Here is a 13,186-nt window from a genome sequence, read left to right as displayed (position 1 = left end):
AAATATAAAACATTTGAGATTATTAAAGTTTTTTTAACACAGAAGTAGGGGTGGGCGATATAAGCGATATACGATAGAAACGATATAAATTTGGCCAACGATAGAGATTTTGACTCTATCGCGATAGCGCATGTTGATGATGTCATCAAGCTGCGCCTGTTTTGGTCGAAAGCATTGCAGCGGCTAAAACCATTATCATCTGCAAATTATGCCGGGCGACAGTCATAGCAAAGAGATGAAGCACTTTTGAAATATGAGGAAAGCCAAAACCTGCTCTTCCTCCACTTCCGTAACATTGATTCATTAATGTTGAATTCTCTCGCAGCTGTTCTATTTCCATGTCGTTGTAGTATATTAATAACTAACCTCGTATTGTGGATGAATAATCTTAGTTGTTCTCCTGACTGAAGTTTGCCCCGTGTATAGCATCCTGCTATGCGATTGCATTTGTCCCTGACCACCAGAATCCCTCACGTTAACTTTTATCGAGTGGAAAAAAAGTTTCCAGCTTCACTGTGCCAATGTTATGCTAACATAGCTGTGTCGCTAGCAATCACGTAGCACAACATTATATACCAGGTAGCAGAGGTGGAAAGAGTACTCAAAATTTGTACTCAAGTACAAGTACTGTTACACTGGTTAAATTGTACTCAATTACAAGTAAAAGTACTGGTGTTAAAAAAATACTTGAGTAAAAGTACAAAGTACTGTTCTCAAAAACTACTCAGAGTATTAATTACTTTTTAACAGACTGATGTTTTATTCTGTTGTCAATAGCAGGCATTCAACTCGATTCACCAGTATAAATATTTATGTTCAAAGCACATTTTTCAGATGAACAAGGTATAGAAAGGTAACTTGTTTTGTAAATAAATGTAGATATAAAAGAAGGAATTTTGTTTGTTAAAACAATGACAAAAATGTTTCTGAACATGCGTAGAACCATTTAAACTTTTCCCCATACACTGAACAACAGGCAGGTAAGTGTCTTAAACTCTTAGCATTTCTTTCACACTTTACTTTCTGAACCTTTTGTTCAGTTTCAGCAAGAGCTGGTTTTCTAAATTAACAGAGGCAATCCGACTTCGTTTGGCAGTGAAGAGTAGACCAGCACAGCTAAAAAGTCGTTCACACGCAGCAGAAGCAGGCAGAGCTGTGTTCAGTTTAAGAGAGAGGTTTTTGATGGCTGAGAAGGAGTGCAGCAGCTCCATGGTGTCTGTGGCACAAGCAAGATAACCATCAAGCTCAACTGCACTTTGCATCCTTCTGGAGATTGGTCTGGAGAAGAATTCATCTTCATCAGATGACTCTCTTTGCTGATCCTCACTCTCATGCTCTGTCGTTTCAAGATGTTGTTTGATGTATGTCAAGGCTGTAATTGCAAGTAGATAACACAATTTTGTTATTTAAATTTCAGTGATTATTCCTGAACACAAATTTAAAATCGGCAAATTCTCAAAAAGGATTGTTTAGTATTCAGGACAGACCATCAATAACTTACAATGTATTAGGTGAAATACTCACTTAAGCATGTGTTCAAATGTAAAAATACACAAAAATGGGATCACATGAATCCTTACCAGCCTCTATTACATCTGCTCTGTCAGTCCAGGAAGTCTTGAACTTGGGTAAGAGGACTGCAGCTGCAGCCAACTCTGGATCCTCCATCATCGCTCCAAAATGCTTTTGAAGGCCATTTTGCAGGGCTCTGATGAGTGGCACGCATGTCTTGCTTGATGTCTCCAGCCTGCTAAGTTTGGACAGTAGTTGTTGGATTACTGGCAGGAGCCATCCCATAAAGGAAGTGGACTCAGACTGAAGGATGTTTGAAGCTTTCACCAGTGGCTTCATGGTGGTACAGTACTCCCTTAGGAATGCAACTTCTGCAGGACTCAACCTGTAAGACACAACAACAAAACCCACCATGACTATAATAGGGATCTTCTGATTTAATATTAAGAGTCTGCTCACGTTTTTAACCATACATTAAGGAAAATTCACAAAATTTGCAACCATATTGGTAGGTGTCCAATTTTACTCACATTTTCACCTTGAACTCCTCACAAATGCTCCTGGTGGCATCTTCCCCCTTCTCATCAATGATGCGTATTTTCCTTTCAATGGCAAGGTAGGTTGAATTCCATCGCGTTGCATTGGGACGAATGATCTGTAGCTCACACTTGTCCTCTACCACTTCATTAGCCAAATGAGATCAGCCAGTTTTGTTCCAAATGGCCTGGCATTTTGCAAAGGTTGCACGGGAGAGCCTCTTGTAGGTGTCATTCATGCTCTCTGCTAGGGCAGCATCAGATGTTGCCACAAGGTTTAGCAGGTGACATGCACATCGCTGATGAGGCGGAAGTTGATACTCCAAACCAGAGTCTTCATCAAGAATTGCACTTGCCTCATGGTAGTCAATATGGTCAGTCAGGTCAAGAGTTTCTGGGTCTGCTTCATCTTCAGCTTCATCTGCATCATTTTGTGCCCCAAACATGTGGAAGGCCTTGACAAAGTTGGATCCACTATCAGTTGTGGTTCTTACAACTTTGCCTCTAATCTTGTATTGGCAATGGATATCATCAAGCGCACCAGCAAGCATGTCAAATGTGTGAGACCCTCTCAATCTTTTGCATGCTAGTGCTGCAGATCTTCTTTCCAGGGACTCTTCCTCTATCCAATGGCATGTGACTCCAAGGTAACTTTTCTGATGAGCTGACCAACAATCAGTAGTGGTAGCAACAAATTTGACTTTATCCAATGCTGCAACCAAAGTCATCTTCATGTGATCAGCAGCTTCACAGATTCTGGCACGGACAGTGGGTCTGGAGATGACTTTGGCTTGAGGTTGTAATGTGGTAACCAATTCTTTGAAAGATGGCTGTTCTACCACTGCAAATGGCTGTAGACCCTCACATATGAAATTGATGACAAGCTTGTCAACAGTTGCTTGTGGAACATGTTTGTTTGCAGCTCTCAACATCAGGTCTGGTAACTTGGCTTGCGTATTTGCTGAGCGCTTGTTTGGTGTGGCTGTGGTCTTTCGCTGTCGAGATGTTGATGCCACAGTGATATTGTACTGCTCAATCTTCGATGGATGTTTCCTCTGTAGAGATAAATATTATCATACGTCAGGTTCATACATTACTTCATAACATCACTGTGATTAACACTAAAGGAAAACACATTTTTAAAACATTATTCAACTAGACTTGAGCTAATCTTTGATTGTTGAGCATAGTATAAAAGAGTGGTGAATTGGTCAAATTTTGCAGATATATTGCTGTATTTATTTACAAGTGTAAACCAATTTTGAACGATCATTGCAAAAAACATGAATTTCTGTATACATTCTAAGTTCTGTAATATGTATACTATCTGTAAAAAGAGTATCGACCAATGTATCAGTATCTAAATTTTTAACTCCTTTTTACCAGTATCACCCTAAAGTTTTCAGTATTAGTCAGGTCCTAAAAATACTAAGAGAGCAAAATATGTGTATATAGCAAATCTAATTTAAGAAAGGGGATCACATACACAAAAATGCTGCCCATACAGCTAACAAATAAAAACAATCCACATTATGTTCTTTAAAAAAATATATCATATTGGGAAACATATAACCCTACTGATTAAGAGCCACGTCACTATGATAGACCTATATCAGGCCAATGATACTGATCAACTGATCCATCAATCGGGCTCTGGTACATGTCAGCTGAGAGCTGGAAGATTAATTTGAGATGCAGCTCAGCATTGTGTTCAAGTTTTGTTTTTTTTGTTTTGTTTTGTTTTTTTATATATATATAGGGCAGCTGATTGTAGGCCTGTGAGTTTTAAATGACTACAAGTTTAATTTATTGTAATGACGGTGGTTATCCAAATAATAAGCTAAAACATTCCTACGAATTGTAGCTCAATTATGCATGCACACACAAGCACATTAGCTAGCTCCGTCTTATTTTAATATCAGGCTAACCAATGGCGGTGACAATATCTTAGCCAAACTAGTAACCTTAAAACACATGAAAAATAAGAAAGCAATATCATACACGTATAGTTGTAAAACCTCTTACCTCAATGTGTTTTTTTAGATCAGATGCTGAAGTCTTGTAAGCTGAAATGACTGTAGAGGTCAAACAAAGTTTGCACTGCATCTGGACGCTGTCTCCTTTTCTCCCTCTGTACACGAAAAATTCCTCCAGGTATGGCCACGGGCACGCGTCCTCCGTCTTTTCTACGTCGTTTTCATGGTTGACAGTGTTATCCTCTGTCTCCATTTTGGCTTCTTTGTCTCCAAATCTTCCGTCTATAAAGTAGTTTATACTCCACCATTTAGCACCTCCAGACACCTGTGCCTGCTGCTGCAGCGGAGTTTATTCTTTGCTTACGTCTTAAATTGGCGCGGTCTCGATTGACCGCGCCAATTTAAGACGTAAGCAAAGACATAAGCGTTATTGGCTGCAAAAATGCAGACGAAAGGTTTGAATATTAATTCAAATTGTGGGCGTACTCAGTAGTGACTTTTGATTTTATAAGTAGCGAAGTAGATTACATGGTGTAAGTTGTACTCAAGTATGAGTAAAATTACAAACTTGAAAAATTACTCGTAAAAGTACAAGTACCCAAAAAATGTACTTAATTACAGTAACGTGAGTATTTGTAATTCGTTACTTCCACCCCTGCCAGGTAGTCCAACTTCAGTAAACCTACAAACGCCACTGCTGTTTAGTTTTCTGTCTTCATTTATGTTGAAAGTGGTAGCAGAGCTGTACGTTTTAATTAGTTTCAAAAATCTCTTTCAGAACATGGTATGAAATGTTTAGGTGTAAATTAGCGAGCTAACTTCCTGTTAAATTTAAAAAATTCTGTTTTCATGGATGTAAAACTTAATTGTTACACCTGATAAAGCAATGATTTAATTAAAGATGAAAGAATTTAGACCGTTTTTAACTCTCAGTGTTCGTTTGACTTTGGGACCTGAAGTGGATGGAGTTTTGGACCCAGATTACTCCGCGAAGCTCCTCACTACAGCAGCCGTAATGCTCTGACAATCCATCAAGCAGTGCGGCTTACCAAAGTTGTACTAAAACATTTTTTAACAGATTTCTGCACGCCAAAATCAGTTCGAGATCAGTAAGCACAACCAGAAGTCATACATAAGGCACACTCTCAATTTTTGAGGAAATTAAAGGATTTTAAGTGTGCCTTCTAGTGTGGAAAATACGTTATACAGAAGAAAATAATATATCGTGATATATATCGTTACCGCACGTGCTTCAAATTATATCGCGATATGAATTTTAGGCATAGCTGGACTGGCCATCGGGCATACCCGGTGGGCCTCTGGCGATTTTTTGTTTTTATGGGCTGATCGATTTTTTTTTTTTTTTTTTTTTTTTTTGGAAGGGTATAAATAATGAAAGGTGTTGGATTGGCCAATTGCTCATGATCGACTCTGGGCTGGACCAATTACAGCCGAGGAGGTCGGATGCACCCTCCCCCTTGTTTAGCAATCTTATAGACGAACTAAAGAAAATGGAGAACAAAAAAAGGAAAGGAGGTGCAGAAAAAATTAGGGCCAAAAAGAAACAAGCCCTTCAGGCAGACGCTGCCAAATGTGTAAAAATAACTGAAGTGTTTGGTGGTAGCTATGGCATAGCTTCCACAGATTTAGCAACATCAGCAAGTGGTGGACCAGCAGGTGGATAAGGGAAAGGGGAGGCAAGAGGAGGAGAGACCCGAGGCGGCCGCCGGTCATAGTGGCAGAGGAACTGAACTTCAGGTAAGAAGTTATGACCTGCTGTCTATCTGTGTCAGATATAAACCAAGTTTAGTTGTAGTTTGTTTTCGTTGTGCTGACTTTTTACAGTCGCTTAGAATAACTGGTACTGCATACTAGCTAGCATGACGATGTTTATATACTGCTGGGCGGGTGCTATGAAGTTACTGATAGTAAATTTTATTTTATGCTTAAGGTTAGTTTCTCAAACTCCTCAAAATCTTAACAAATTGTGCCAATCCTTACATGTTGCACCAGGCTGATTTATCATCAAAAGTGGAGAAGTCTGTGACAGAGGAGACAGAAGAGCAGCAGAGAGAGATGGAGCAAGAGAGAGAAATAAAAGAGCAGGAAAGAGAGATGGAGCAAGAGAGAGAAATAAAAGAGCAGGAGAGAGAGATGGAGATGGAGAGATGACTTTATGTCATCCATGAGGGATGCATTTGACATATGTTTCACATATCATAGCCCAACAAGTTACTTATAGCAATTTAAATACAAGCAATCAGTTTTTGGCAAATACCGGAAATCAGTTTTTGGCAGACAATCACTTTTTGGCACAACACCGGCTATTTTTTGTGTTTCTTTTTATCGCTGTGTAACCGAGTTCAATTGAAAGCCTGCATGCGCTAGTACCTCTTGCCACAAGTTCCCAGAATCCTTTGCGGTTTTACCCCTGAATGGCGTCACATTTTTGGTGGGCCGGTCTCTTGTCAAAATGCCTGGGCCGATTATTTGTCCCAGTCCAGCCCTGATTTTAGGCCATATCGCCCAGCCCTACACAGAAGGTTAATATATTTTAAATCACGTTGCCCTCATTACAAAATTAAAAGATATAATTATTATTATTATTGTATAGTTAGAAGAGGTAATACTTTGATGTAAATTGCCTAATAAAATAAAAATAAAATTACATAATTTTAGAATTATATTTTACTTAACTGCATGATAATTTAACTTAGTTAAGAAAAGTTTAACTATGTGGTTACAATTTTAAAATGTATTTAAATATTTCAGACATTTCAGGTCCATTTCTTCATTTTTGGTTCAAAAAATGTTCAGTTTAATCCACTCAACAAAAGTCTTCTTTTAATCTGCTTTAATTAAAACTACAGGGTGGGCGTGGGCAGGTGAGGAGCAATATGGCGTCTCTGGCACAGGTGAGTTTAGCCGTCTATATTTGAACACAGTTTACTGAAACATAAAAAAAAGAAAACATTAAACTTGGTGAACACACTGGTTTATCTGACCTATATTTTAGGTTGAAAGATGAAACGAACATTCAGGAGTAACTTCTCCTGCTCTGCTGCTACTTCTTTGAAACTAAAATATGCTGAATTAGCCAAAATTAGCCTGCAGTGTATCCGCCCATGCATAGACAGCTGTCTGTGGACCCCAGCAGCAGAAAACTTAGAAATGTGATGATTTCCAAGCAACTTCTGAAGCCTCTTGTTTTATGATTTATGTTTTTGTCTGTGATGATATTTGTGGAGACGGGACCTCTGTTCACTCAGATCTTCTTTCACATTAAGTGAAATTTCTTTGTGTTGAATTTGTATCGCTTTAAGCTGCTGAAGAACTGTGCTGACGGGCTGCCTGCTGGCTACGACTGTCAAAATCATCGATGACTAATTTCATAGCTGACACGAGGTATCTAAACTTTAGTAAGGAATGTGTGTACTTTTGACACCTCTGGTTAGCATTTAGTGATCAATTTCAAGCATATTTGTTTTTTGCTTGTTATTGAACAAATTCACTTCACTACTTTTCACTATCTGTAACATCAATGCACATTGTTCCATTTACTGCATATTGCACTTTATTCATGTCTCTCATTCCACCTGCATCAACATTGTAAAGTTTGTCACAAAGAGATTTATATATTTATAAATACTAATATTTTCCATTCCATTCTGTTCTGCTTTTTTATTGCCCAGATTTTAGTAAGCCTTTGTTAAATTGTCTGTTATATGTCAATAGATACATATGTCACAAATAAAAGTGTCTTGTAAATTATGTTTTTGTAAAGAATTTTCTCCCAAAATCTCTTACATGCTAACTGTAACGTGTTATTTCTGCTAAAACCTGAACTTAAATGTGTATATGGTGTTTATCTGTTTTTCTCTCTGTTTTAGATGCACATATCAATTTGGAATTCTGCCTCCAAGCCAGAATTGCAGGAATGCACAACATGTTTTTCACTGCCCTCTCTGCCCACTGTCAGCCCTACTGTCAGGGCAAAGATTAAGGAGCATATAAGTGGACACATTAAAAATGCTTTGCCTTTCAAAGGTATGTTGGTATTAAATATACCTCATAGTTAAAGTTATAAATATAAATATAAATTTTCCTGTTCACCACATTTCTTGACCGCTCTTGTGATCCACACCATTTTGCTTTCATTATGAGGATGGCTTGGATGTTTTTGTTAATATGTACAAACTGATTGTGAGATAAACTGATTGCATTCTGTACAACTACATTTAAATTATATGTCGTTTTTTTTCTTCTTTTTTCTCTCTTACAGACAAAATGATATGCCAGTTCACTTTCACTGCCCTGTCTGTAACATGACGGTCATACAGCATGAGGCATTTATTGTCATGTCGGCATTCAGGCCTGCTCCCCACTGAACTCTCCGTGGAGCCCCATCTCCCTCTCGTTGTCTTGTCTCCAGCATCTAAACCATTTTCTGAATCTTCGGTAGAGCATTCATGTGTTCTACCCTCTGTGCTAAATGGAACTGTGGCTTGTGGAAAGTCCATGAAAATGAAATGCCCTCACTGTGGTCTTAGTCTTCTTTAAAAAAAAGAATTCAAGGCTCACACGATGAGGAGACATTCAAACAGATCAATACAGTAGATGTTTGCCTGGCCTGTCATCTGCAGTGTTTTTGTGTAGAGGGACATCTTCCTCTTTGTTTTTCAGTTTGCAGAGGTCATGGAGCTCTTTTTAAAAGCATGAGCTGACGACCAGGGAATACAGGTCAATGCAATGTTTGACGTTTAACAGACAGATGAAGGCACTGGCTGTTTGTTTGTGTTTTTTATGTGTTGGTGGGGGTTTTTTTCTAGTGTACAGAATTCCAATTAAACTTATTATAAAATGTTGTTCACTTGTTTCCATTTCCATACTTATAGTAAAAAATTTAGTGTAAATGTAACAGCATTGTTTATAATTGTAACTTCAAAATAAAAAGCTTACAGTTGCTATTAACATTAATGTATTACCCTGTAATCAGTAATATTTTATACATTTTACACATTAACCCTCTGGGCTCTATCCTGGCCATTTGTGGCCACTTCTTCTTCTTTTTTTCTTTTCTTTTTTTTTTTTTTTTTACCATTTTTGCTGTGTTGATGCAAATGGAATGAAAGGGTCTAGATTGTTTTCAGCTTTTGGCTACTTGAAAAGCATTATGACATTTTTTAATTCCTTGTTATTGACAGTGCTAAATCATGCAATTTAGGTATAATTGCTTTTATTCTAAACTCAACACATAAAAATTATGCTTGTTGCTTTGGGGTTTTGTTTTTTTTTTTACCAAATGACATCATTTGCCCATTTTTAGCCAAACAACCAATTTCACGTAATATTCTTAGTTTCAAATAGGGTCGTTTGATGGCTTACTACACTGTAGTGGACCAAAAGGAGGACACAGGTTTGATCTTAAGGATCTAATAGTTGCGTGTGTTTGTGCATGACATTGCAACGCAAATATGTATTTGCAAGATAGACTGGAATAAATTATGACGCATCAAATATTACACAGGCTGCAGTCAATTTCTGTTGATACGGGCTATTGAGCTTTGGGTTTCCCAGTCAAATTTATCTTTGAAGCACATGCTAAAAACACTTTTACTCAGGTACTTTTCATAACAAGACACCATAGCCAAAATATTAACTCTCAAAAAAATTCAAAGCAGCAGCACATTCAGCAACAAACACTGTTAGAAAATGTGTCCTGGAGTTTATACAGGTGCAGAAAGTGCTACTGCTGTAAGTAAGCCTAACAGCTTCCAGATCACTTTTTTTCTGTAAAGATGGCAAGAAGGGCATTAATGCTCATTTCTACAATCTCCCAAATCTTGGAATACAATGCCTTTGTCCCATGAAAACCACTTCACAGTAGTAGGAGTTCACTAAAACCTACAAATGAAGAGTGATCCTGGAAGAAATAGGGTGCACGCTAGTGACCTCAACAATTGTAAGACAGCCTTGTCCCCGATGCTCATATGAAAAAATAAATAAATAAATAGGAAGATTTATGAAACCATTAGGACTTCACTTTTTTTATCTGAAAGGTTACTGGTAATACATAATAATAATAATAATAATAATAATAATAATACATTTTATTTGAGGGCGCCTTTCAGAAACCCAATGTCACCTTACAAAAAACAAAATTAATAAAAGGAACAGTAGTCATAAAATACATAAAATAAGTTAAAATTACAAAACAGAGCGTGAAAACAGATAAAATCAGCATTAAAGCGAATAAGCCGGTTTAAACAGATGTGTTTTGAGCTGTGTCTTAAATACGGAGAGGGAGTCAATATTTCTTAGTGCAGGAGGAAGAGAGTTCCAGAGCTGAGGAGCAGAGCGACTGAAAGCTCTGTTCCCCATAGTGATAAGGTGTGAGGACGAAACAGTAAGATGAATAGCAGATGATGATCTGAGAAGGGGGGATGCAGTGGTGATATGGAGCAGGTCACACAAATATGAAGGCGCAGATTTATGGATACACTTGTATGTAAGGAGTAAGATTTTAAAGTTTATCCTGGCTTCTATGGGCAACCAGTGAAGCTGCTGAAGAACTGGGGTAATATGAGCACTTAACGGAGTGCAAGTTATGACCCGAGCTACAGAATTTTGAAGGAGCTGGAGTTTATGAAGGGACCTTTTAGGGAGAACAAATAGGAGGGAATTACAGTAATCAATACGGGACGTAATAAGACTATGGACAAGGATGGCAGCAGCATGAGGAGTAAGGAAGGGACAGAGTCGGTTAATATTACGTAAATGGAAGTAAGCAGACCGGGTTATGTAATTAATGTGAGACTGGAATGAAAGAGTATTATCAAGTATGACACCCAAACTCTTTACCTGAGGGGAGGGAAGGGTAGGAGCATTTTCAATGTTAATGGAAAAACTGTGGGATTTGGTTAAGATAGATGGTGTACCAACAAGTAAAACTTCAGTTTTATTACTGTTAAGTTTGAGAAAATTGGAGGAGAACCAGGATCTAATCTCAATAAGACAGTTTGAGAGGGAGGTAGGTGGGAGAGATGAATTGGGTTTAGAAGAAAGGTAGAGCTGGGTGTCATCGGCATAACAGTGAAAATTGATATTATATTTTCGGAATATATAACCAAGAGGGAGCATATAAATAATGAATAAAAGAGGCCCTAATACTGAACCCTGGGGCACACCAGCAGAAACAGGATAGAGAGTTGAGGAATGGGATTTAAATTAAAGGATATTTAAGGATAAACTGAGTGCGGTCTGAGAGATAGCAGGTAAACCAGGCAAGGGGGGTACGACCAATGGAAGCTACACGGTTCAGGAGAGAAATGGTATCAAACGCCGCACTAAGATCAAGAAGGATGAGGATGGATAGGAGACCAGAATCAGCTGCCATCAGAAGGTCATTGGTAATTCTTAACAGAGCAGTTTCTGTGCTATGACTGGGGCGGAAACCAATATATAGCCTAACTGGCATTTAAAGATAAAAAAAAAAAAAAAGACTGTAGATAAAATTTTGGTTTTGATGAAAAGGACTGGTGCTAATTTAAAGAGTCAAGGCGGTAAAAGTAGATAATGTTTTAATAAATATAAATTTTATAGCATTTTGTGAACAAACACAAAAGGTGGCCATTTTTGGCAACAAACAACCTGAGAGAGAGTTTTATATTTTTTGCTCTCCTTGAACAAAAACAATAGTGCATAATAATCAGTGTTGACACTAATTGTTGGGGGGGGTGCAACAAATCTGGCAATCTCTACAAAGATTTTCTTCCCAACTTGAAATAGTATCAGAACAGGCTGTATTCCAACATACAGAAGATAGATAATGAACAGGAAGTACAAACAACAGCAAATAAATAGATAAAACAAAAACAAATCCCAAACAAAAGCAAAGAAAACAAACAAAAAAACAAAACAAACAAACAAAAGATAATTAAAAGACATAAAAGAGGGGTTTACCTTAGGGGTTTTCTAACAGATCTAGTTCATTAATCATATGATACAGATCCAGAGCTTGTTTTTTGTCCATAAACTTTACAGATGAGAAGAAGAGGCAGAGTTCTTTGTGAAGAGTATAAAAGGACAGCTTTGTTTTCAGAAAACGACATTTGTGAATGAAGAATTTACCCATAATAATTATTACATTTAGAACATTTTCAAGCTTCTTTTCTTTTCTTAGAGATCCAAAGATAATATCATTTTTAGAAAATTCAAGTAAGTTTGGAATCTTTGGGAAAACAACGATGCCAGCAGCTGCATAGTTTTAATATTACTCTTTCTGGGTCACAAAATAAACTTTTAAGATATTTTCAGGTGAGAATGTATCTGTGTAAACTTCAAATATCTGCTCGATTTATCAATATATCACATTTTTGCAAAAGTGCTCCAACGTTTTCAGAGACATCTGTTACCCACCACCTCAATAGCAGACCGGGCGGTCAAGGCTCACCAGAGCAGCAAGAACAGCGAACTCCCAGCACATTGTTTTTAAACCCCCCACGGTCTTTCACTACTCAGGTTAAACATGATATATAAGTCACTTAGATAACTTAAAAATGTTATTGTTTGGCGTTTTTTCAGTGTTTTATTTGTTCCCCAATAAATCGGTTTGGCTGAGATTAAACTTATAGTTTTCACACAGCTGAATAAATGTCAAACAGAAAACTGATTAAACAGAAGTGTGAGATGGTAGAGGGACCAAAGAGCAGACAGCTCTTGCACTTTTTCTTCCCTAAAAGAAAATGGAGCAGAGATAGAAATTTTTAAAAAAAACTTTGTATTGATTTATTTTTTCAACAGTTGATGGAAATGCTGGTTCTTTCTGACTCACTCCTACTTCCCACTGCAGCACATTCATGACAATACTGCCCGCCTGTGTCCTTAATGTGGAATTACACTTTGGGTTATGTGTTCTTTCTCTAAAATTTCTATTGTTTGGTCAATTTTCCTTTTGTACCTCAGATTGTTCTGCACCCTGCTCTCATTTACAGCCTCTGTTTCCTGGAATTAGGCAGATTTGTGCAGCTGGAAAGCTTTATGATTGATTATTATTTCTCTGCTTAAACAATGTTGAACTCTTTGTATCGATACCTGAATGTCTTTTGCATTGGATGTGTTTTGCAGACAAGCCCAAGAATGATGCATGACATCAGTTCGTGT

At 37.6% G+C, this 13,186-nt stretch overlaps 1 protein-coding gene and 1 long non-coding RNA gene across 2 annotated transcripts; one reads left to right on the top strand and one right to left on the bottom strand.

The window, feature by feature from the left end:
* Positions 1–593: 593 nt before the first annotated feature.
* On the bottom strand, positions 594–4,277 carry LOC147310003 (uncharacterized). Its single transcript, XM_086268274.1, has 5 exons — positions 4,074–4,277; positions 2,377–2,557; positions 2,043–2,193; positions 1,581–1,897; positions 594–1,372 (listed from the first exon to the last, which is right to left on the bottom strand). The coding sequence occupies exons 1-5, from the start codon at positions 4,275–4,277 to the stop codon at positions 1,017–1,019; spliced, it is 1,209 nt and encodes a 402-aa protein (XP_086124400.1). The 3' UTR covers positions 594–1,016.
* A 2,552-nt stretch (positions 4,278–6,829) lies between these two features.
* On the top strand, positions 6,830–8,889 carry LOC147310002 (uncharacterized). The gene is made up of 4 exons (XR_015125887.1): positions 6,830–6,939; positions 7,348–7,429; positions 7,915–8,071; positions 8,307–8,889. It is a non-coding gene; the product is annotated as an uncharacterized LOC147310002 (long non-coding RNA).
* The last annotated feature ends 4,297 nt before the right edge of the window (positions 8,890–13,186 follow it).

The sequence above is a fragment of the Aulonocara sp. 'chitande type north' Nkhata Bay genome, linkage group LG17 (genome assembly GCF_057382095.1).
Source record: "Aulonocara sp. 'chitande type north' Nkhata Bay isolate Kocher_YH1m ecotype deep benthic linkage group LG17, A_spYH_male_GT1.1, whole genome shotgun sequence".
Lineage (NCBI taxonomy): Eukaryota > Metazoa > Chordata > Actinopteri > Cichliformes > Cichlidae > Aulonocara > Aulonocara sp. 'chitande type north' Nkhata Bay.
This window is presented reverse-complemented; position numbering and strand designations above follow the sequence as displayed.

What these genes read in the sequence shown, in the direction of transcription:
- LOC147310003 (XM_086268274.1), bottom strand. Translation starts at nt 4,277, where the DNA reads ATGGAGACAGAGGATAACACTGTCAACCATGAAAACGACGTAGAAAAG. An exon ending in GAGGAGTTCAAGGTGAAAAT is followed by an intron (nt 1,898 to 2,042) that starts GTGAGTAAAATT and finishes TGTGTCTTACAG; the next exon opens with GTTGAGTCCTGCAGAAGTTG. An exon ending in AGCAGATGTAATAGAGGCTG is followed by an intron (nt 1,373 to 1,580) that starts GTAAGGATTCAT and finishes TTGCAATTACAG; the next exon opens with CCTTGACATACATCAAACAA.